The 23,620-nt window shown below is 39.3% G+C and overlaps 1 protein-coding gene across 2 annotated transcripts in view; it reads left to right on the top strand.

Annotated features, from left to right (window-relative positions):
• The window catches only part of SLC4A10 (solute carrier family 4 member 10), a 199,365-nt gene that overhangs the window by 134,001 nt on the left and 41,744 nt on the right, over positions 1 to 23,620 (top strand). For both annotated transcript variants that reach the window (XM_075001902.1, XM_075001901.1), the window contains exons 8-14: positions 1,345 to 1,502; positions 4,444 to 4,531; positions 7,465 to 7,611; positions 9,926 to 10,026; positions 13,770 to 13,944; positions 14,132 to 14,265; positions 16,337 to 16,582. In XM_075001902.1, coding sequence (XP_074858003.1) covers positions 1,345 to 1,502; positions 4,444 to 4,531; positions 7,465 to 7,611; positions 9,926 to 10,026; positions 13,770 to 13,944; positions 14,132 to 14,265; positions 16,337 to 16,582 — 1,049 coding nt within the window. The remainder of the gene's footprint in view (positions 1 to 1,344; positions 1,503 to 4,443; positions 4,532 to 7,464; positions 7,612 to 9,925; positions 10,027 to 13,769; positions 13,945 to 14,131; positions 14,266 to 16,336; positions 16,583 to 23,620) is intronic.

Here is a 23,620-nt window from a genome sequence, read left to right as displayed (position 1 = left end):
TTTATATTGTCATAAAGAAGACTTATGCCAACTGGGGGTAACATTAGAAACATTGCTTTTGGAGTTTTGGGAATTACTAAAAGTTTTAAAAATATATTCATAACACAGGCAACTCTGTTATGTCTAAATTCTGATTAAGTGCCAGAGCCATTTGCAAAGAAAACAGTTTTCTAAGTATTACCAAAATCTATTTACACTAGTACTGACAGATGGCTGTAAGATAGACATTAAAATGGTCCACTTTAACAGTTTATATTGGATTTGGCCACTGTTGTTGTGTTTAGACTAATAAAAGGAAAGCAAATGACAAAACCACAGAGTCTGAAATTCTTAGGGAAAACTAATACATTATGAAATCAATTGTATATGCTGTATATTTTACTGGTGTTACACAGTGGCATTACTGTGGAAGTAATAAGTCAATATTTGAGTCCGAATATCAGGCAAATAACTACAGAATAAATAAAATAACAGTGCAATTAAGATACATTTAAACTCATTTAGATTGTTAAAAATCATAGTTTCATATACACTCAGCACATTTCAAACCTAAAATAAAATACGAAGTTGAATGTATTTAAGACCGGGCTGATGCTTGCCAAAAGCTTTATCCAGTGGGACCTGAAGGAACCTTTATGCAAGGGATAATCAACTAGAGATACCATTCAGTAATCGCATGGGTCTTCTGTCTCTTCAGCACTGAATGCGACTTCTCTGTAGTGTCAAATGTATTATTGTATTTCACTTATTAAAGCACCCCTTTTAGCTAGTTACGTTCATAGTTTACATTCTCATGCTCAGGTAGTTGGAAAACGTGTTCCTCCAAGCCTGGCACCAGTAGTGCTCTGTGATATTTGGCTGATAGGAAACTGTCATGGGAGGAAGGCGTCAGTCTCTCACCTTGTTGGGACTCTAATGCAGCAATCTCAGCCGTTGAAACCAAGTCTCATACACATAGCACCTCTTGATAAAGCATAATAAAGAAGATAAAAGGTGGTTTATTTCCTTAATATTTGCTTTCACCACGTTGATAAACTGCTTAGGATACATGAAAGATTGTTTGTTCAGTGGTATTATCTATATAGTCCCTTGCAACAGCTGGGAAGTACTAATGACCAATAGTTATTCATATTACCGAGAGTCTTTCATTTATTTCTCTTTTTAAAATTATTCAAGAGAAGGGACATCTCAAGTAGGCTAATTTAAAAAAAACTCAGTGGTGATTGAGTGAAGATATTCTGTGCCATTAATGTAGAGGTTGTTGTGCGCATTAGTTTTTTTTTCCAGATAACATACCAAGCTCTTTCCTTCAAACTTTGCTGCTGTTATTCTTTTAAATATTAGGTTGACCTACACTTTATGAAAAAGATACCTCCTGGAGCTGAAGCTTCAAACATTTTAGTTGGTGAACTAGAGTTTTTGGATCGTGCCGTAGTTGCTTTTGTTAGATTGTGCCCTGCAGTATTGCTTTCAGGACTAGCTGAAGTTCCAATTCCAACAAGGTAAGTTTAGATTGTGCTAAGAATATGGATGGTTGTTTATTCCGTTTCACTTCCATTCCATTCCATTTTTCTGAATTGCATCACTTGTGGCTATTGGTGGGAATAATTCTTCAGACCTTTTGTTTATCCAGTTATGTACTGTATTATTATTTCATAAGCAGGGCAGGCACCTTTCTTTTCTTCCTTTAAATACTGCATACCTAGATTCATTATTGGACCTGAGGCCTCTATGAAATAGAAGCAGAAGTGCACTGTTTCTGAAACCATGTTATATATACACGTTAGCATATTTGGATTATAAGCATTCGAGATTAATTGTTAAGAAGCCAAAGGAGTAAACAGTAAAGAGGTTGAGCAGGTATCCTGGGATCTGCATAATCCTGCGTAATTTTTCCTGGAGGGCGAAATAGCAAAGTAAATAAATAAATAGGCATAGGGTCTGTTCTGATTTTTTATTAACATGGCATTGGTCAGGAGCACTAGGCATCTGGAATGAATAGCAGAAACAAAGAGAGCTAAAAATGGCCATTAGGTTCCAGTACCCATATATTTCTCCCATGGTATGATCTCCATGAGTAGACCCACATCCCTTTGCTTCCTTTGATTTGACTTATATTCTGTCTTTCAGGGGAACCTGGAAGGTGGGAGGAGAAATGAATTCCAGCTTTTCATTTTATAGTCTAAATAATTTTAAAAGTTAAGTAAAATGGACGAGAGCTGTCCTAGGAAAGCTAAACTTAGAGGATGTAAATGTAAACAATGATACGATGATACAGAATGTAGTCATTTGTGAAAATTAGAAGTCATTGGGGATTAATACAAATGTCTGTAAAATATTAATAATTAACATATAATTAAACATTAATATTAAACATTGTTATTTTTAATATGAGGGCCTAATTGTGGCCCACCTAATGTGGTGGTTCAGGTTCAGGGTGGGTAGCGGAATGCCCAGGAAAGAAGGATTTTTGCAGTCACCACATCTCCTTGCACAAGTAGACACAAAAGGGGGTGTGGAAATAGTAGAGTCTTAACCTTGTCCGACTAATGTTTCAGATATCATAACTGCACCAATGCACTGGGACAGAGCAGAAGCAGTTTACGTCCTTATCCAAGTAGTGAGGGAACCTGGAGGGGGCTTGTGGCTCTTAGGCTATGTCTACACTTGCCGCCTTCTATTGAAGGAGACATGGTAATCAGTGTGATGGGAGATTACAAGTAAGTGCTGTGATGAATACGCAGCACTTCATTAGGAAAATGCTCCCCTGTGGCAACTCTGAAGTGTCAAACATCCAAGTGCTGGCATGCCATGTAGCCGCGGGCACTTTGAAGTGTCCACCCTACTTCCAAGTGCCTTTACTCCCCAAAATTTTGGGGAGTAAAGGCACTTCAAAGTAACACAGTCACTTTGAAGTGCCCATGGCTACATGGCATGCCAGCACTTCTAAGTTTGACACTTTGAAGTTGCCGCGGGGGAGAATTTGCCTAATAAATTGCTGAATATTCACAGCAGCACTTCATTAGTAATCTCCCATTGCCCTGATTACCATGCCCCCTTCAAAGAAGGGGGCAAATGTAGACACAGCCTTAGTGATGCAGCAGTGCCATGCCCATTACTCTGAGCAGATGGTAAAACCATGAATATATTCTTGATGATTATATATCTAAGAATTCACGCTGGAAGTGCTCTGTTGGTCATTCATTCTTTGCCATCTGCTCATTTTAAACAGAGCAGAAACAAAACTATATGATTTGGGTGACCATTCACACTCTGAGTGTTCACTATTCGTAGTTAAAATTGTTCCTGTAATTATTCAGTGAATACATATGAATAGCAAGTATAGTCACTAAATACAGTTTCTCAGTGATTTGCAAGGGGATAAAAAGGCTAAATTCTTAATGAATAATTAGATCAGCTCTAAATGGGTTTGTCACTTTAGTGAACATGAACTTGGAAAACAAATCTGGCTGATGGCTGGCTAACAAGCAAATATACATGTATGTGTGTATGCATATATCTGTATATGTGCCTATAAGGCCATACAGGGATGAAAGCTGAACATATTGCATCTTCTTCTTATAACTTGACTCAAGAGCTGGTCAAAATATGGTGAGAATGTTCTGCAAAAATGGGGAAAAACGCTTCTGAAAGTTTTTTGATGAAATATTCAAAAATATTTTTGTTTCTGAAATTGAAAACATTTGTGGTTTTGAGTTTTCTCCTTTCTTCCCCTCACCCTTTTCTAGTTTCCATTTGGTTGCTAGTAAGAAAAAAAAAATGTCTAGGCATTTTTCTTTGAATGACTGAAAAAATTAAAGTAAAACTTATCATTTTTATTTGTAATACATCATTTTTTTAAAAATTATTTTGTGAGAAAAAGTTTAGGATTAAAGAATGACAATTGTTTTGCTCTATTTGGCAACCCTATGAGCTCATGGCAGAACAATGCCTAGTTCTGATTCTTGAATATGGATATATAGGGACAGGCATAGAAGAGAATTAGAATTCTCTTAAATAGAACACACAATAAAAGACAACAGTTCTTATTTTCCATTCTTCATGTATGTGTCTGAATGAGGGTTAAGGTATATTGCTTAATATTGCAAAAATAATGTATGCTGATAAATACATGATTCTGTCAAAAGTACTTTTGCCTAATTTTTAGGATACCCACAATTTAATTGCATGCTTGTGGAAATGAAGTGAGTTTGGTTTTACAGCTATTCAGACTGAATGCTCCTTGAATAACACACATTTATATAATGTTTTGTAATTGCCTCTCCAATTTTAGAGTACTCAGTAAGGATATTTATAGAGAGGTTATTGCTCCTCTTTAGACATTACCTCCTCTGATCAATTTTATGAACTTTTTTGTGTTAAATTATGTTAATTTAAGTTTTTCACTCTTGAAACATTGCTTTTTTGGCTTTTTATTTGCAGATTTTTGTTTATTCTTCTGGGACCACTAGGGAAAGGCCAACAGTACCATGAGATTGGAAGATCAATTGCAACACTAATGACAGATGAGGTATTTATTGATTAACTATCTTTTGTTTGCAATAATTATGCAAACAGGATGACTCCAAAGCATACTGTTCACCAGATTCAGTGCCCATCAGTGCTCCTTAAATACTTTGCTAACTTCCCTGATCAGTGGGAATCCCTGCCATTTTAAGACAGTCAAGAAACTCTCTTTAATTAGGATACACTGGAAATTACATCCTGGTGTTTTCCCATAGCTAATAAACAAATAGGCATGTGAAGTCATTTGCAGTGTTGCTGTAACATTTTCATGACAATATTGTCTATAACTGACCTACCTGCAAACTTCCGAACATTCACAGGTGACTAGATAGCTGAGTATCACTAATCTCAGGTACTTGCTTTTATCTCTGAACCCTTGTATTTTAGCACTTTGATTGTATAGAATAGTAACAGAGAGAAAGCCGTGCTAGTCCTATGTACTATCAAAACAAAAAAGCAGTCAAGTAGCACTTCAAAGACTAACAAAATAATTTATTAGGTGAGCTTTCGTGGGACGGGCCCACTTCTTCAGACCATAGCCAGACCAGAACAGACTCAATATTTAAGGCACAGAGAACCAAAAACAGTAATCAAAGTGGATAAATCAGAAAAAAATTATCAACGTGAGCAAATCAGAGGGTAGAGGGGTAGAAGGGCAGAAGGAGTCAAGAATTAGATTAAACCAATTATGCAAACAAGCCCCTATAGTGTCCCAGAAAATTCCTGTTCCATTTCAAACCATGTGTTCATCTGTCGAATTTGAATATAAAAGAAAGTTCAGCAGCCTCTCTTTCAAGAGTGTTGTGTAAATTCTCCTTCAGTAATACGCAGACTCTTAAGTCATTAACAGAATGGCCCGCTCCATTAAAATGCTAGCTAACAGATTTGTGGATCAGGAGTGTTTTTATGTCAGTTTTGTGCCCATTAACTCTTTATCTAAGAGAGTTTGAAATCTGTCCAATATACAAAGCATCTGGGCATTGTTGGCACATGATGGCATATATGATGTTAGTTGAGGAACATGAGAATGTGCCTGTGATTCTGTGAATAACCTGGTTAGGTCCAGTGATCGTATCTCCAGAAAAGAGATGTGGACAAAGCTGGCAGTGGGCTTTGTTGCAAGGAAAAAGTTCCAGTACTGGTGTTACTGTGATATAGACTGTGGCTGTTGTTGAGAATCCTCATGAGGTTGGGAGGTTGTCTGTAGTAGAGAACAGGCCTGTCACCTAGGGCCTTCTGGAGTGTGGTATCCTGATGAAGGGTGGGTTGTAGGTCTTTAATAATTCGTTGCAGTGGTTTGAGTTGGGGGCTGTAGGTAATGACCAGTGGTGTTCTGTTCTTGGCTTTTTTGGGCGTATCTTAGAGTAGCTGGTCTCTGGGAATTCATCTGGCCCTGTCCATTTGCTTTTTTATTTCTCATAGTGGGTAATTCAGGTTTATAAATATTTGGTAAAGATCTTCTAGTTTTTGGTCTCTGTCAGTAGGATCAGAGCAAATGCAATTGTACCTAAGGGCTTGACTGGAAACAATGGATCTAGTTATGTGTGTGCAGGATGGGAGCTAGAAGCTTGTAGGTAAGTATAGCGATCAGTGGGTTTCTGATACAGTGTGGTACCAGTCAGGCCATCCTTGATTTGTACTGTACTGATCGCCATACTTACAGATATAAAAACACTTCTGATCCACAAACCTGTTGGCCGGCATTTTAATGGAGTGGGCCATTCTGTTAATGACTTAAGAATTTGTGTGTTACTGAAGAGGAATTTTTGCAATACTCTTGAAAGAGAGGCTCCTGAACTTTCTTTTATATTCAAATTCAAAAGATTAACGTGTGGTTTGAACCGGGATGGGAATTTTCTGGGACACTATAGGGGCTCGTTTGCATACGTGGCTTCATCTAATTCTTGACTGCCCCCCACCCCCTTTCTGCCCCTCTACTCTCTGATTTGCTCACCTTGATAACTTTTTCTCTGATTTGTCCACCTTGATTACTGTTTTTGGTTCTCTGTGCCTTAAATATTGAGCCTCTGTTCTGGTATGGCTATGGTCTGAAGAAGTGGGTCTGTCCCACGAAAGCTCACCTAATAAATTATTTTGTTAGTCTTTAAAGTGCTATTTGACTGCTTTTTTTTTTTTATTTTGTATTGTGAGATGAGCCATCATGATTGTATTCCTGCTGCTGCTGTCAAACACACAGACATATTTTTTGATCTAGCTGACTTTTTCCTATGAAGATGAAAACAATTAAAACCAAAGATAGGATTGAACCTCCATCTGGAACATAGTTTAACCATTCTTATGATGTGCAAACAGGATTGGAATCCAGTTAATGATCCCATGGCTGTGGTGGTTAAAGGGAGAAACTGGTCACTGAAGTCAGCAGATGGATGTTGAGATACAAAATTCACACTCACAGATCTGACCTGTTGAATAGGAAGATGCTCTTTTTTAGAGTCCCTTTTCAATGGAATTAAACGCATTTTAAAGTGTAAGATACTAAGAGCATTCAGCAACCGTGAAGTATGCTTTCTGGCTATCTTAGAAACTACTGCTTGTTTAAAATTGTGAAGAATTTTAAAACTGGGGAAACAAACAAGTTACAGTGTTTGACTTTTGGGGGAGGGATAGTTCAGTGGTTAGAGCATTGGCCTGTTAAACCCATGATTATGAGTTCAGTCCTCGAGGGGGGGGAGGCATTTAGGGATCTGGGACAAATAGATTTAAAAAAAATCTGTCTGGGCTGGTGATAGGTCCTGCTGCAGGGTCAGGAGAATGGACTCCATGATCTCTGAAGCTTCCTTCCAGCTCTGTGAGGTAGGTATGTATCCATAAAATACATAACATGTATGACTAGTCAATATCATGAAGGATTTTACACTCTTGTTTACATGTAAAGTGATAATCTCTTTTATTTCATTCTTTTGTTTTCTTGAACAGGTATTCCATGATGTTGCTTATAAAGCTAAAGATCGTAATGACTTGGTTTCTGGAATAGATGAGTTCCTTGATCAAGTTACAGTTCTCCCTCCTGGAGAATGGGACCCATCAATTCGAATAGAGCCACCCAAAAATGTTCCCTCTCAGGTATGCACAGCACAAAATTAGAATTTCTGAAAGTTTAGTTTACTGGAAGTGTTATAAAATAAAATCTTTTGTTCGTCTATTATGACAATGCACGTCGGCATCTGAAGAGCCTGTGTGAAGGCGAACTGAACTTTGACTGGGAAGAACAGTTCCTTGCTGTGCTGAGGCTGTTGCTCCTATTTTGTTCAGTTTCAGGTCTCTCCTGAATGGAAACAAATGGTTGTATGAAGTACAATAAAACAAGATGCATTGATTTTTAACTTTGTGTTACTTAGATACTGATGTGACAGCTGTGTTAAAAGTAACTGAGAGAGAGACTGGTCTCCAATAGACCACATAGTAATTTAATTATTTTGTGGGTGTAAAATGACTGTTGTTGACTTCTAGGCAGTTCTAGTAATTTAAAAAAAAACCCCCAAAAACTAAAGGTCATTTATCCATGTAATCATCTCGAGCAAATGATGCCCTTATCTGTGTGCGATTTATTCTGTAGAAGAACAGGCATCAGAGCCTAGTATCAATAACAGAATGTCAGTAACACAAAACAAAATGCTATATGGACTCCTACTCATGGGGAGAGGACAAAAGAAAAATGTGACATCTGTTAGTCATGTTGCTTAATACACGACTGACAGTGGCACCAACATCCACCCGGGGCACTGGGGCAAGGTGGGAGGGGATCCCGCATCACACCTGGAAGGGGTAGGGCTAAGGACAGAAGGGGCAGGGCCTGGACTGCAGCACTGCCCCCCATCCCCTCACATCCACTGTATAATATATAATATAATAGTGTAGATCATGGTTTTGGATAAAACAATCACCTTATTACTTTGCTGAAAGAACACTGGACTTTGACGTACTGACTTAAACCATTATACTCCAGGTGGAGCATAGGTCATCTACAAGTCTCCCCCATTTCACCCTGTCTTGGAACAAAACTTCTAGCTGACCAAAGGAGTACCGCAGTATTCAACATGAATATTATTTTATCTATTAATATGTTCAAGAGACGGTTCTGCTTTTAGTAGGTTGCTAGTTTTAAGTGGAAATGTGATGACCTAGAAAGAGTGAATAGATACAAAATATCCTGGTTTGTTGTTCATTTAAAATGGTCTTTTTTTTGCAGTTACCTTGGACCCAATTTTTGATTTATCATTTTACTGCAGAGGAGCACCATATGGTACTTCCATATATATGGTTTTTTCACACCTGATGGGTGAAACACCATGATAAAATTTTGGGAACCTTTGAGATTTGATCTAAAATTGTTGCTGTACTTAAGAGTTTAACTTCTAGCCTCACTGGGCCAAGTCTACAGGACAGAGCCTTGTGGATAGGTGGAGCTCCTGTACACTGAACTAAGGCATTCTGGAACAGAGAAGGGGCTTTGAGATGGGTCATACTTGTGTAGGAAGTGACTGCTTCGCTGCCAGCAGGGAGGTAAAGAGAAAGTAAATGAAGTCCTTAGCTTCTTCCACCTGCCTCCAAAGAAAGCCAACCTCTTCTGCACCTCTTACAGCAGATCTTAGCCAACAGGACCTCTTGCTGAGCTGTCACAAGGGAGAGAGGTTTTTAGGAATATATGTGGGGGTCCCTATTTGTTTACATTAAAAATTATGGAGTGCATACAGGGGCACCTACATAGCTATGGAGCAAAGGGTTGTCCTCCATCCCTGAGTGACCCTTTTGTCACACTCTTGTTAATAGCAGCGGTCAATTTGATCCCTCCCTGCTGTTGGATAGAGGAGATATCATAACTGATCTGTTATTTGCTGCCAGTTGTCAAGATGGAGCCAGGGTAAGCTAGCCCTTTCAGTAGTCTATGCATCTTCCTGGTGTCAGTAACATCCTTTCTGGGACAAAGCTTCTAGCCCATGTCCACACCTTGACATTGCTGTGCTTTCTTCCTGAAGAGAAGCATCTTGCCGCTGGACAGAGCTATTACCATGACCACCAAAGAGAGCCCCTGTTTACTGAAGCCATCTGGCTTCCATCTCTACTGCCATCTCTACTCCTGCGAAGAGGGGGTTGCTTTGAAAGCTTAGAAGCAGTGCAACCAAGTGAGCAGTAGTGCTTCTGTGTCCTATTGCTAGCAAGTTGTTTCTCTTAGGTCATAGCACCCTGACCTATTTGGAGGCAGCACAACTTCATTCAAATGGCAACATCTCACAGAATGGATACGCACTTACACATGGAAACTGAAAAGGGTACAATACAGGAAAAGTAACTGATAGTGCCGCATACCTACTTCTATCCTTTGCTAAAAATGCACTTTGCGGTTCAGCTCAATAGAAACAACTTTTCTTTCTTACAGGAGAAACGCAAGATCCCAGGAGTGCCAAATGGAACAGCAGCACATGGGGATCCAGAACCGCTAGGAGGACACAGTGGACCAGAATTGCAACGCACTGGAAAGTTAGTGGAAAGCTTGGTGAAATTTGATACTAGTCTTTAATCAATATACTTCCAAAAGGAAGTCTAATGGCCTGATTCTCTCTCAGCTATGTTGATACAGCTTGTCACTAAGCTCACTGTAATGGAGGTAGTCCTAATTTATGTATCTCTAAATGAGTGGAGAAACAGGCTCTTAGCTGCTAATTTGCACCATTACTTATCTATGTTTTCTACTGTCTTTATTTAATGTAAGTTCCTTTCTCAATAATATTGGATGGTCAGGCCACTGGTAATCATGGTTAATGCTGTTTGTCATGTATAGGGTGAAAGGAATGGTGGAAGAGGTCTGCTCTCATTTGTGATGAAAACTTAGACCGTTTTATTGCTGAGCATGTGTGCAGCCCTGGTTTTTCTGTAAGCACACTAAACCAAAACATTCACTGGGATATGCAGCTCCTATTGATATGAATGAGAGTTGTGTATGCACGTGTCTGAGGACCTAAGGTATACACTTTGTGTGTTATTTTCTAATATTGTATTTTTAAACACCTGGGCTTTGATGGGCTCCCCAGGTACCATACTGTCATACAGTAGGAACTCAGAGTTATGAACACCCGAGTTATGAACTGACCAGTCAATCACTTTCCTTATCTGAAAAAAAAAAAAAGTAAAGGAATAAGGCAAATCTGGTATTATACCATGTTAAATATAAACTACTGAAGAAGAAAAAAATGGAAAGCATTATTCTTCTGCCCAGTAAGTTCTAAAGCTATATTAAGACAATGTTCAGTTGCAGGCTTTTAAAAGACCCACCATTGTTTAGAGTTATGAACGTTTCAGAGGTACAAACAACCTCCATTCCCAAGGTGTTCATAACTCTGAGGCTGGGTCTACGCTAGAGAATAGAACTCTGCATTTTCCTCAACAGTATTATTCCTCAAAAATTTGAGGCATAACAATCTCTGGAGATAGTACTATCGGCAGAAGTACAGTGTAGACACGGCTTCTGGTTGCCTGGTAGCCCTCTTTGCAGAGCTGCCATTCTGGTTTCTGGCACCAGAGGGCAGTGCAGTCTGGTAGTTCTGTGTCGACAGAGCAAGCTGTGTGTAGATGCAATCTGTTGACAAAGGTTCTGTCAAGATTGCCCTGTAGACAGTAACTTCTGTTGACAGATGATTCTAGTGTAGACATAGCCTGAGAGTCTACTGTGTATCATTTTGTTATGCACCATATATCCTTTTCTCTGCATTCATTTAAGACAAACTTATGCTGCCACTCTGACCTTAGGATTGGCCAGAAGACAGTCCATTCCTGCCAATTAAACTTATCAGCCTTAGGACTGCTCTAAATTATACCTCACTGCTTATAGCCTCAAGCGGCCATTCAAGGGACAGTCAGAGTGTAGTGAAACATCAGCCATGTCCCTTTAGCAAAGCTACACCCAGTATATCAGGAGCTAAGGGAAAATGGACATCTCATAGGCACCATTCCATGATACCACTCAGGAGTTCCTGCTGTGCAAGGGAAATCCACGGGATTAGTGTTAAACCAGCAGTAGTATTTTATTGTGCTGGAATGGAGCAAAGATTTTGGATTGTAGGTAAGGCTCTAGCTTATAAATTTAATACGTTTATTTATTGTATGTGTATTGTACAGTACAAATCACAAAGTAAATCAGTTCCTAACCTGAGAATAGAGCCTACATTCAGTTCCAACAAATAAAGCATCTAAAACCAGATTTTTAAATAACAAAGATCAAGGATCATGAACATTTTGTACCGGAAAAGAGGGTATCTGTGCTACTAAATGTACATTATAATATCCATTTGAATGTGCTCTTATGGCCTCTCTTTGCTGGAGGTGGGGAATGGATGACAGGGGATGGATTACTTGATGATATCTTGTTCTATTTATTTCCTCTGGGGCACCTGCTGTTGGTCACTGTCTGAAGACAGGTTACTGAGCTAGATGGACCTTTGGTTTGACTCATTATTGCCTTTCTTATCTTCTTATGCAAATAACAATGTATTTTATGCATAATACTCCAGCAACATTTTAAAAAAATCTGTGTCTTTGTGACATTGATGACTGTCAAAAAGAAGAGTGGGGTTTAGTTTGTTTTAAAGACACACATCTGTCCTTAGTGGGTTAATGTGCATACTCTTCGCAGAAAAAAAGTCGGTACAAAGAGGATTAAGTTGCAGAGATCAAAAGTGAAAGATGATCAAGGCATAGAAAAGTGTGTTTGCCATAGGAATGGAGGAGACTACGTTTTTTGAAATGTAAAGGAAAAAACAACGGGCTCTAGTGAGAAACTGGATCATGTGTAGTGAGAGTGCTGTTCATCTGTGTTGGAGAAGAGTGGGGGGTCTGAAGGTTTGAAGGGAAAACGAAGAGTTTGCTATGTTGAGTCTGAGAGAGCAGTAGCACAGACAGACACAAATGTCTGAGAGGCCTTTGAAGATGCAAAATTTGAACAGGAGTGGAAGATTTGGAGAATGATGTAGAAGACATTGACCAAGAGATAGTAATTAAAGTCAGGGGGCTATCTGAATTAGCCCAGAGAGAGTGGGGGAAGGAGTAGAGGAAGAAACAGAGGGGACTGAGAAAAAGACCCTGAAGGACCACTAGTAAAGAATGGTAAAAGAAAAGACTGGAAGCTGCATGCATCAAAAGACAATCTGAAAGATTTTGATACCTTGATGTGTGTAATCAAGAACAGGGAGATTTGGAAGTGCTATGATGGAATAGACACTTCTCGCAGAATGAGCAGCTCTTGAAGTGTTACACTTAGCTCAGTCTGTCCTGTGTGAAACAGGACCTGATGTACAACATTTTAACTAGAATTGTATATATAAAAAGTCCCTTTCTGTAAAAGAAAAGTTTTTCTATCAGACCTTCAGTGGTGTAAATCACTATAGCTATATTAATGTTAATGGAATTAGGCAGGTTTTCCACACATGAAGAACTGTCATGTGATTTGAAGAACACAGTAACATGAGATCACATTTAGGATCTTCCTTTTGCTATTTACTTTCTGTCCTGTCTCCCATAGGGCTATTTTCTGGATTGTCTTGACGAGTGTGTGTGCAGATCTTTCTACCACCACAGAAACCGAGGAAGGGTGGTGAACATGACTAGACAGTATTTGGCCCAGAGGCTGTGTGAATTGTATACTGTTTATGAAAATGTAGCCTGCTGCTTCCTAGTACTGTACTAAACTTGGCTTTACAGAGACAAAGAATTCACCCTAGAAGGTTTCTTTAGAAAAAAGATTTTAAATTGTAAATAGCCAGCCCTCCCTTACCTATGCTAATTACTATGTCTCTCTGTGAGTTGTTCCATCAACCTCAGTGAATTACTCATGGGTCGAAGTAGTACTCCAGCATCTTTACTCACATTGAGAAGTGTTCTCTGGCAGTTGCACGTGTAAGGTGAAGAAGAGGAAGGAGAGTTCATTGGTTTAAAGAACTGGCTTTGGAACTTGGGAGAGCTGGGCTCCACTTCCTGCTCTACCACAGACTTCCTGTGTGACCTCAGACAAGTCACTTTGTGTCTCTTGTCCCTTGCTGTGAAATGAGGCTAACAGTGCTGCCAAAGTTCACATCAGTTTAAGAGGATAAATACTGTAAAGATTGTGAGGCACTCAATTGGTAGCCACAATTACCCTACATTTGGCCTGTGCAGGTCTTATAATTCATCCCAGTGGTGAAAGCAAACAGAACTCTTTCTTTCTGTCTTTATTTTTCTCCCTTTTTTCTTAGGTTTTTTGGGGGATTGATTTTAGATATCAAAAGAAAAGCTCCCTTCTTCTGGAGTGACTTCAGGGATGCTTTCAGTCTGCAGTGTCTAGCATCGTTTTTATTTCTCTACTGTGCTTGTATGTCTCCTGTCATCACATTTGGCGGTCTGCTGGGAGAAGCAACTGAAGGTCGTATAGTATGTGTTTTACTTTTAATCTGAACTTTAAAAAAAACATTTAATTTTTTAGGTGTGTGGTTAGTATTTTTTTTAATATCCTACAAGTGACCTTTAAAATGCTATTGTTTGAAACTGCATTGTTACACACAGAATTTGGGCTCTGATAGAAAATTTCTGAAAGTTCAATCTTTTTTGTTGCGTGCAGAGTGCAATAGAATCTTTGTTTGGAGCATCCATGACTGGAATAGCCTACTCTCTTTTTGGTGGACAACCTCTTACTATACTAGGCAGCACAGGGCCAGTGCTGGTGTTTGAAAAGATATTATTCAAATTTTGCAAGTAAGTGAAATAATTTTATGTAATCTTTCAGAGGATATTTTCAATGTAGGGGTGTTTTATTGTTCTAAGCTGTAACTATAAATCCCCTGGCAGCATGCTGACAATTTGCCTGTGCATAATTTACAGTTTGGTTACACTATTAGTATACGCCATTATAAACTACATTTTAATTGAGGACAATCTATATGCAATTAGAAATATGACAAAGGGTATGATCCCATATTAGTCCATAAGATGTACTAACACCTCCTATCATCTGATTAGAAGTCAGGATTTTGAGAAACATGGCACAGGTTTTTAGAGGAACGCTGTAAAATAAGCAGCAACCAAACAAGGGGAACTGTTAATGATAAAAGGTGTTTTTAATTTTTTTACTTTAAAACCATTCTGAAGGGATTGATATTAGATTGTTTCCTGTTCCAAAAGGATTAATTTAAATTTCATGGAATGAAATCCAACCTGTGAAAAGAGACTTATTTGAAAGGTTTTTATCATTCATAACATAGTCAGCAGCAACAAGCAGTCCTGTTGCACCTTAAAGAGTAACAAATTCTTTAGGTCATGAGCTTTCATGGGTAAAACAAGCTCACAGGTACTGGAGTTGAATTGCATCTTCTAATCCATGAAATAAATGCAATAGAACCTCTCTTCCTGCAACCACCTCTTGAAAAAGAATTAAATAAAATGTAACCTGAACGCAAAAACATCACAAAAAATGAAAACAAAATCTCACTTTTATATGCCAATAAATTATAAGATCCCCCTACCATAATATGAGTGAAAATTGTGCCTACATAGTCAGCCAGTTATAGTAGGTTCCTGAGAGCCATGGGCAGATGGCTACCCACCCTAAACCTTTCTTCCCATGGGTCCCATCTATTCAATATGCTTCAATTTTGCAACTGGAACTTCTGCTGGCAGTGTGAAAGTTCCTGATCCTCCTGCTGAGTGGGAGGCCTTGTCTTTCCTACAAGAATAGAGAAGATCTCCCAGCTCTCTGTGTAGGTCAGCTGGGACCCAGATATTTGTGGCTCAGGACAGAGGATTTTGCTCTAGCTTATGGATAGAGAGGGGAGGCTGAGGGTCTGCGTGAATGAGGTAAGACTGTGAGATTATCATGACAGTCTTACAATCACTTATTTTTCTTGCACTCTTGAAGAAAACAGGCAGATGTGGTGATTAGCATATTTGCTGCCCATGCAGGATTAGTGTCTGTCTAAAGGTCACCTCTAAGGTTGTTCTCTGATACACAATTGCCTCTCATTGTCCCCTTTAGTAGCAGTCTCAGGCTAGATGAGAATCTGGTTTGCAGACATCTGACTTAATTTCAGGAAAGGAAAGAAATGCTGAACTAAAAGGGCCACTGCCATTCTTTACCACTTCCTCTTTTGTACTGAAAATATGTAATTGGGAAATCTAGTTTGTTTTTCAATTAAACAGCGAAATGTCAGAAAAAAATCCTGAATTAAATGGAAATGTTAGTTACATTTGGATACAGCTTTTCAGTTAAAAGGATCAGACGTTGCAAAGTACAATTGAATCCCATGGTCTATTTTATAACTTACGGTGGTCATTACTGTTTAAAAATGGGGAGAAATGAATAATAGAACCATATCTATTGTCACTAGATCTTCTTTATAAAGGTAAAAACTGCATTGAATGAGCTACTGTGCAGCTTTCCTTCTTGAGGCAATAAGCAACTTAGAACTTGACTATCAAGAAAGCAGCATATCCAGGGCCAATGGTGGGTTCATGAGAGAGGAAGAAGGGCATTAATACACTGTAAGATTCACAGTGTAGCAGGTTCTGCTCACATCTCTGCTCCTAACAGAGGAATAGTGTCCTGTAGTCTTGAGTTGGCCATTAGAGCTAGCTGTACTCTATGCTTCTTGCAGAAGGACATCCTTCTTGGCTTTCTAGAAATGACTTGTGCATTTGACTAGTCAAGAAAGGATAAAAAAGATGATCATATCTCTAAAGAGATATGTAGTATTTCCTCTTCTTTGTCAATGAATTAATGTTTTGACTCTTGCATGAGCTTCTGTTAATTTTTCTTTTTCTTTTTTATTAGAGAATATGGGTTGTCCTACCTTTCTTTGAGAGCTAGCATTGGGCTATGGACTGCAACTCTGTGCATCATCCTTGTTGCAACTGATGCAAGCTCCTTAGTCTGTTACATTACCCGGTTTACTGAAGAAGCTTTTGCTTCTCTTATCTGCATCATTTTCATTTATGAGGCCTTAGAGAAGCTATTTCATCTCAGTGAGACGTATCCAATCAACATGCATAATGATTTGGAACTGCTGACGCAATACTCGTGAGTAAGATTTCTTTTGTTAACCATGGCATTCTTTTGTTAACCAGGTTAACTAATAACCTTTTCATAAGTTATTGGTCCTGGGGGGAGGGAAATCTGCAATTTTACTATGGTTCCAAATGCAACAATGTCAGAATTACCCCAGGACTAAGTTATGTTTTCACTGTGAAAAATACCAGTGATGAAGAGCAGAAAAAGCACTTTCTTGCTTGAGACACACTGGAGTCTATAGATGAAACAGAATCAAGGCAATGTTTTCAAAACTATAGTTGCTGTATGGTCAGTTTGGGGCGGAGGGTCATTCTTCTTCTTGGTCCATGTGATTATAATGGAGCTATGTGCATGTGGAGCAGGGGGAAGGGAGTAGTGCCTCATTTACCTGAGGTAGGATTCTGCCCTTGGTACACTGAGGTATATTGGCTCTGTTTCCCAGGAAGACAAAACAAGACAGACACACACAAATTGGGAGAGAAAGAACGGCAAAGATAGGAAATATGTTGACTCTCATTCTCAGCCTTGTTGCTGGAGAAACACAGGCACAGCATGTAGTCTTATCAACCACCCCAAGATAGGAGAAACTTTTTGCAGCTGTTTAGGGAATTGCATTTAACTGCCCTTCTGGTTACAGGCTTACAGCTGTGTTACAAAATGTAAGTATCGGAGGGGTAGCCATGTTAGTCTGAATCTGTAACATCAACGAAGGGTCCTGTGGCACCTTATAGACTAACAGAAAAGTTTTGAGCACTCAGGGACCCATCAATGCAACAAACCTCGTTGCCAGCTCTGCCCACATATCTACACCAGCAACACCATTACAGGACCTAACCAGATCAGCCACACCATCGTGGGTTCATTCAGCTGCACATCTACCATATAATTTATGCCATCATGTGCCAGCAATGCCCCTCTGCTATATACATCGGACAAACTGGAGAGTCTCTATGTAAAAGAATAAACGCACACAAATCAGATATCAGAAATGGCAATATACAAAAACCCATAGGAGAGCACTTCAATCTCCCAGGCCACACAGTAGCAGACTTAGAAGTAGCTATCCTACAGCAAAGAAATTTCAGGACCAGACTCCAAAGAGAAATTTCTGAGCTACAATTCATCTGCAGGTTTGACGCCCTCAGCTCAGGCTTAAACAAAGACTGCGAATGGCTGGCTAAATACAGAAGCAGCTTCCCCTCCCTTGGTGTTCACACCTCCAGATCAACTGCTGGTAGTAAGCCTCACCCTTGCTGACTGAGCTAACCTTGTTATCCCCACCCTTGCTCTGGCTTATTTATACCTGGCCCTGCAGATTTCCAAGACCAGCATCTGATGAAGTGAGTCTGTGCTCACGAAAGCTCATGCTCACAACTTTTCTGTTAGTCCATAAGGTGCCACAGGACCCTCCGTTGCTGTTACAAAATATAGTGTCTTGGCTGGTTAAGCCAGATACTTACTAGGCAGGGGAAAGGAGAGAGAAGAAGTAAGAGAGGAGAACAACACACTAGGGGCAAGTTTCACAGCCTCACATCCCAGGTGGTATTTTAGATTCAGCCAGGAATGGTCAATTGGAGATGGCAAAGTCATCGCGGTCCCTCTCTTTGACCCAGTGTGGTCAGTACATCTCTCAGGAGTAAGCTGAAGAATCTCTGGGGTCCCAGGAGCTAGTGGGTATGGCAGCCAAGATAGTGAAGCTCACTCTTTCCCCTTCTTTCAGCAGCCACTGTCACTGGTAACCATCTCCTCACCTGTATTTCTCCCTCAAAGTCTCTTTTTTCATAACCTCATAAGGGAGTGATGGGCAAAATAGCCCATCTCCTCATTATTTTGTCCACCAAATGAGCCTAATTTCTGAGACACCAGTTTTGGTTCACTGATTACTGGTTCCACACTTTTCTTGCTTACCAGGCACGATCTTTACACAATTCTTTAGTTCTATTAGCAGCACCTCCCCAGTTTTATTTTGGGGCCAGTTCAGTCTTTGTTTTACTCTTGCACCTTTTTCTATCAACACGTGTAGGAAATACATTACTTTATAAAAGTATTTCAAGTAAAATGTTATTGCTGTTTACAGTGTGTGATTTTTCTTGAAAAGTACATTTAGTGAAGCTGTTTGCAATGTTGTTTCAGCTATGTTGGTTCCAGGATACTAGGTGGGTTAGGTGATACTTTTTAACTGGACCAAATTTTATTCCTTGTTTCTTTTGCCAACAGAAGTTAATCCCAGAAGACATATTACCTCTCTCTCTTTGTCTCTCATTCAGATTATGTCTACACTAGTGACTTTTTTCAAAAAAGCCAGGGCTCTTTCAAAAAATCCCGTGGAGTGTCTACACACAAAATGTGTTCTTTCTATATTAAATTGGAAGAATGCAGCACTTTTTCCAGTGGCCCTCTTCCTCTCCCCGACGAGGAAGAGCACCTGTTTCCAAAAGATTCTTTCAGAAAAAAATGTGTGTAGATACCCCAGGGGCCCTTTTTCAAAAAAACAGTCCTCCTGGTGCTAGATTTTTCGATCCCGGGCCCATTCTTTTGAAAGAGTAGGGGCTGTGTGGACACTCTATTGAAAGAGCGGATTGATTTTTTTAATCCACTTCTTTGTGTGTAGATGTGTTCTTTCGAAATAATTTTTTTCAGAAGTGATGTTTCAAAAGAAATTTTTTTGAATGATTGCTGTAGTGTAGACATGAACGCAGTGAAGTTTGTTTTCATTTTAAATGCATTTAGGTTTCTTGCCAGATTAGCTCAGTTTATCTTCTCATGAATTTAATAAAAGCATGGCTTGCAAGGACTGGAATTGTCTAATGCAGTGAAGTTAAAGTAAGGGAATGCAATGATAAAGTAATAAGACTCCTGGGTTCCATTCTTAGTTCTGTCACAGACTTTTGTTTCCTTAAGCAAATAATTTCACCTCCTGTGTGCACAGCTTGTCTACTTATAAAATCTGTAAAGCAGAAATTGCAAGGCTTAATTAGTGATAATAAATTAATTACTATTTTGATAAAGTAAGTTGAGATATTTGGATGTGAGATACTACAGAACTACAAAATATTACTTTTAACATGAATATAATACAATTCTGCTCCTTACACAGACAGTTCTCCTTGCACTACATCTTATGTGCTCCCTGTCATTCTAAATGAAAATCTTCACATCACAGTACTACACTGTTGTGCATTCCACAGCAGAAACAGTTGCGTTTCAGCAGTGAGTGAAATGATCCTTATATATAACCACACAGATTGCTTTGAGATGAAGGGCTTTATGTCCTGCTTGTGAACTGTAGCACTTTAAAGACTAACAAAATAATTTATTAAGTGATGAGCTATCTCCAGATCTGAGGAAGTGGGTCTGCCTCACAAAAGATCATCACCTAATAAATTATTTTGTTAGTCTTTAAAGTGCTACATGACTGCTTTACTTCCATTAGTGTCATCCAGTAGTGAGTTGGCTACCTCTACACTGGCCCCTCCTGTTCGAAAGGGGCATGCAAAAATGGCCAAATGAAAATGCAAACAAGGCACTGATTTGCATATTCAGTGCATCATTTGAATAATGGCAGTCATGCTCTCTTCCGTAAGTGCTGTTTTCAAAATGCAAAACAGCTGTGTAGACTGGGTTCCTTTGAAAGGAAACCCTGCTTTTGAAAGCACCCTTCTTCCTAATTTTTTCAGGAACAAGGGTGCTTTCAAAAGCAGGGTTTCCTTTCAAAGGAACCCCATCTACACATCTGTTTTGCATTTCGAAAACAGTACTTCTGGAACCATGTGTGGCTGCCATTATGCAAATGAGGCACTGACTATACAAACCAGTGCCTCATTTGCATTTTTGATTGGCCATTTTTCCATGCCCCTTTTGAAAGGAAGGTGCAGTGTAGACATGGCCTGAGTGCACTATAATTTTCTTTGCAAGCATTTACTGTATAGTTTATGTAAACAAAACTTAAAACAACACAATAAGGTATTTCTCTGTCAATTTTTTGGGGCTAAATTTACTCTTCCTTACAGGGGTATATTTCACATTTTAGGGAGAGAAGAATTTTATCTCTGGACTTTAGTATTAAGGGCCTGATCCTGAGAAGTGAAATCAGTGAGCATGCAGGTGCTTGGCACATCTGAGTATTGGGTCCTGATTACTGATTCTTCCTTATGATGTTGAATAACCAGATTTTGAGGTGGTGCTCTCTGCTAAAGAATCTTTACTTTATTGTTGTGTTCTGAAAGGTGCACGTGTTGAAGAGATATATAGAATAAAGAAGTGAAGTAAGCTAACAAGGACAGTTATTAAGAAGTAAGGGCTTATGGATTCACTTTCGTTATGTGAGAACAAAAATAGTTTCATGGAAAAGGACACGCTCCAGTTGCACCCTGGGGCAGACAGCCAGTCTCTGCAGCAAGTGAAACATGTCAGAAAGCATTCTCAGGATGGAGAGCTTTGTTAGAAATATTTTGTTGAACTCACATGAACTCTCTGCAGGGAGAGAAACAGCAACACTAAGGCAAGACCACCACCTCCCGTTTCAAGAGAGAATAACAGTGACACAGCCAAACTGGTCATTTGCATTTTCAGCTGAAAAAAAGAAAGACCAAGAAGCAGTGAAATGTTGTTATATGTTGTGTTCTCTGAAAATAAAGATAGTGAGTCTACATCTGAGTGCACATGCATGTATACACCAGCCCTGAGGCCTGCCGTTGGAGTGTAATACCCACTGCCTGGCACTGAAGTCACATACAATGCTGAATTGATGGCCTCTGTGACCAACTCATAGGCTTACTAATAAGTTATGGTTTGATGTTTATCTGCATTCTCTCATCATAGTATGCAGATACTTTTCCTGTGAGGTATTTTAACCAAAAGAATAGTTATGGGTTTATTGGCCTTTCTCCAAATTCATGTTCAGGTAAAGCAGACTATCTGTATGTGCACCATAGAAAAAATCCTGGCCCCACTGCACTCTGTAACAGTTTTGCCACTGACTTCAATGGGGCCAGGATTTTACCAAAAGTATCGGTGTAGGATCAAATTGTTTTTGGGTGGGAGGGTAGGTTTCCACAAGCCTCAATACCTCTATGCATTTGTGTGGTCAAAAGGAAATGAGCTGAGGTTTTCTCATAATATTTCTGTTCATGAACAATTGGAATATTATATAAAGGCCCCAGACAGCAAGCAGACATTAAAAATGTCTCATGGATTAACTGAACACATAATATTATTCAAGTTATTGTGGGTATACAATTAACAGCCTTCCTATGTACAATAGAGCTGTAATGATTTATAGCTTCATATTTTGAGGGATAGCATTATTATAACTCTAATAATGGTAGCATTTGAAAAAGTAATTACTGCTAAATTATAATTACAGTCGTTAGAACACCTGATGTATTTGTGAGGGGAAACTCTTTATTCCCTGTGCATTCTTGGGCTACGCCTACACAGCATTCCCCTTTTGGAGGAGGAATGCAAATGAGGGAGATTGAAAATGCAAATGAAGTGCCGATTTACAAATCCTGTGCCTCATATGCATAATCTCATGTGATTGTGTTTCTGGAAGAAGCTTTTCCAAAAGCAAAAACAGCTGTGTAGATGAAGTTTCTTTGGAATAAACCTCCTGTTTTAAAAAGAACCTTTCTTCCTATTTTGTTTCTGGAAGAAGAGTTCTTTCGAACTTTTGTTCCTCCACCACAGGAATCCTGTCTACATGGCTGTTTTTGCTTTTGGAAAAGCCTGCTCTGGAAATGTGATTGCATGAGAGTTTGCAAATGAGGCATGAGATTTGTAAATCAGTACTTCATTTGCATTTTGAATCTCCCTCATTTGCATTCCTCCTCCGAAAAGGGAATGCTATGCAGACACAGCCCCAATTAATACCTACCATATATGTTCTTTCATTGCATGTAGAGCTTGCATGGCTCTAAGAGCTGGAAGATCAGTGCCAACCAAATTGTCATCATCCCCTCAAACTGCAGCTTTGGGACTTCCTGCCCTATAACATCAGTCAAACAATGCCAGAATTTCTAAGCACAACTCCCCAGAAGGCATGTGCCTTTCAGATGTTTCCTAAATATTTGAACATTACTGCATTCTTCCATGTGATAATGTGTTAACATTACATAATCATCTACTTATTCTAGTCTCCATCCTTCTGGGCTTCTTTTCTTTGTTAATCACAAATTTATTTCACTTATGAAAATGTACATTTATTTGCACTTTTATATTGAGTCTTACTTTGTGTGGTCCTAACTAATGTTTATACCCATATCTTCCACCTATATCCAGGCCCTATTTATTTATGCCTGTTAGCCTCTTTAATGACGTAAGAACATAAGAATGGCCATACTGGGTCAGACCAAAGGTCCATCCAGCCCACTAGCCTGTCTGCTGACAGTGGCCAGTGCCAGGTGCCCCAGAGGGGGTGGACCAAAGACAATGATCAAGCGATTTCTCTCCTGCCATCCATCTCCCGCCTATGACAATCGGAGACCAGGGACACCATTCCTACCCTTGGCTAATAGCCTTTTATGGACCTAACCTCCATGAATTTATTTAGCTCTTTCTTAAATTCTGTTATAGTCCTAGCCTTCACAGTTTCCTCTGGCAAGGAGTTCCACAGGTTAACTATGTGCTGAGTGAAGAAGAACTTTCTTTTATTAGTTTTAAACCTGCTACCCATTAATTTCATTTGGTGTCCTCTCATTCTTGTATTATGGGCACAAGTAAATAACTTCTCCTTATTCACCTTCTCCACACCTGTCATAATTTTATATTCCTCTGTTGTGTCCCCCCTCAGGCTCCTCTTTTCTAAACTGAAAAGTCCCAATCTTTTTAGCCTCTCCTCATACAGGACCTGTTCCAAGCGCCTAATCATTTTAATTGCCCTTTTCTGAACCTTTTCCAGTGCCAAGATATCTTTTTTTAGATGAGGAGACCACATCTGTATACAGTATTCAAGATGTGGGCGCACCATAGATTTACATAGTGGCAGTAAGATACTCCTTGTCTTATTTTCTATCCCTTTGCCTTTTTGACTGCCTCTGCACCGATCAG

The sequence above is a fragment of the Carettochelys insculpta genome, chromosome 8 (assembly GCF_033958435.1).
Source record: "Carettochelys insculpta isolate YL-2023 chromosome 8, ASM3395843v1, whole genome shotgun sequence".
NCBI lineage: Eukaryota > Metazoa > Chordata > Testudines > Carettochelyidae > Carettochelys > Carettochelys insculpta.
This window is presented reverse-complemented; position numbering and strand designations above follow the sequence as displayed.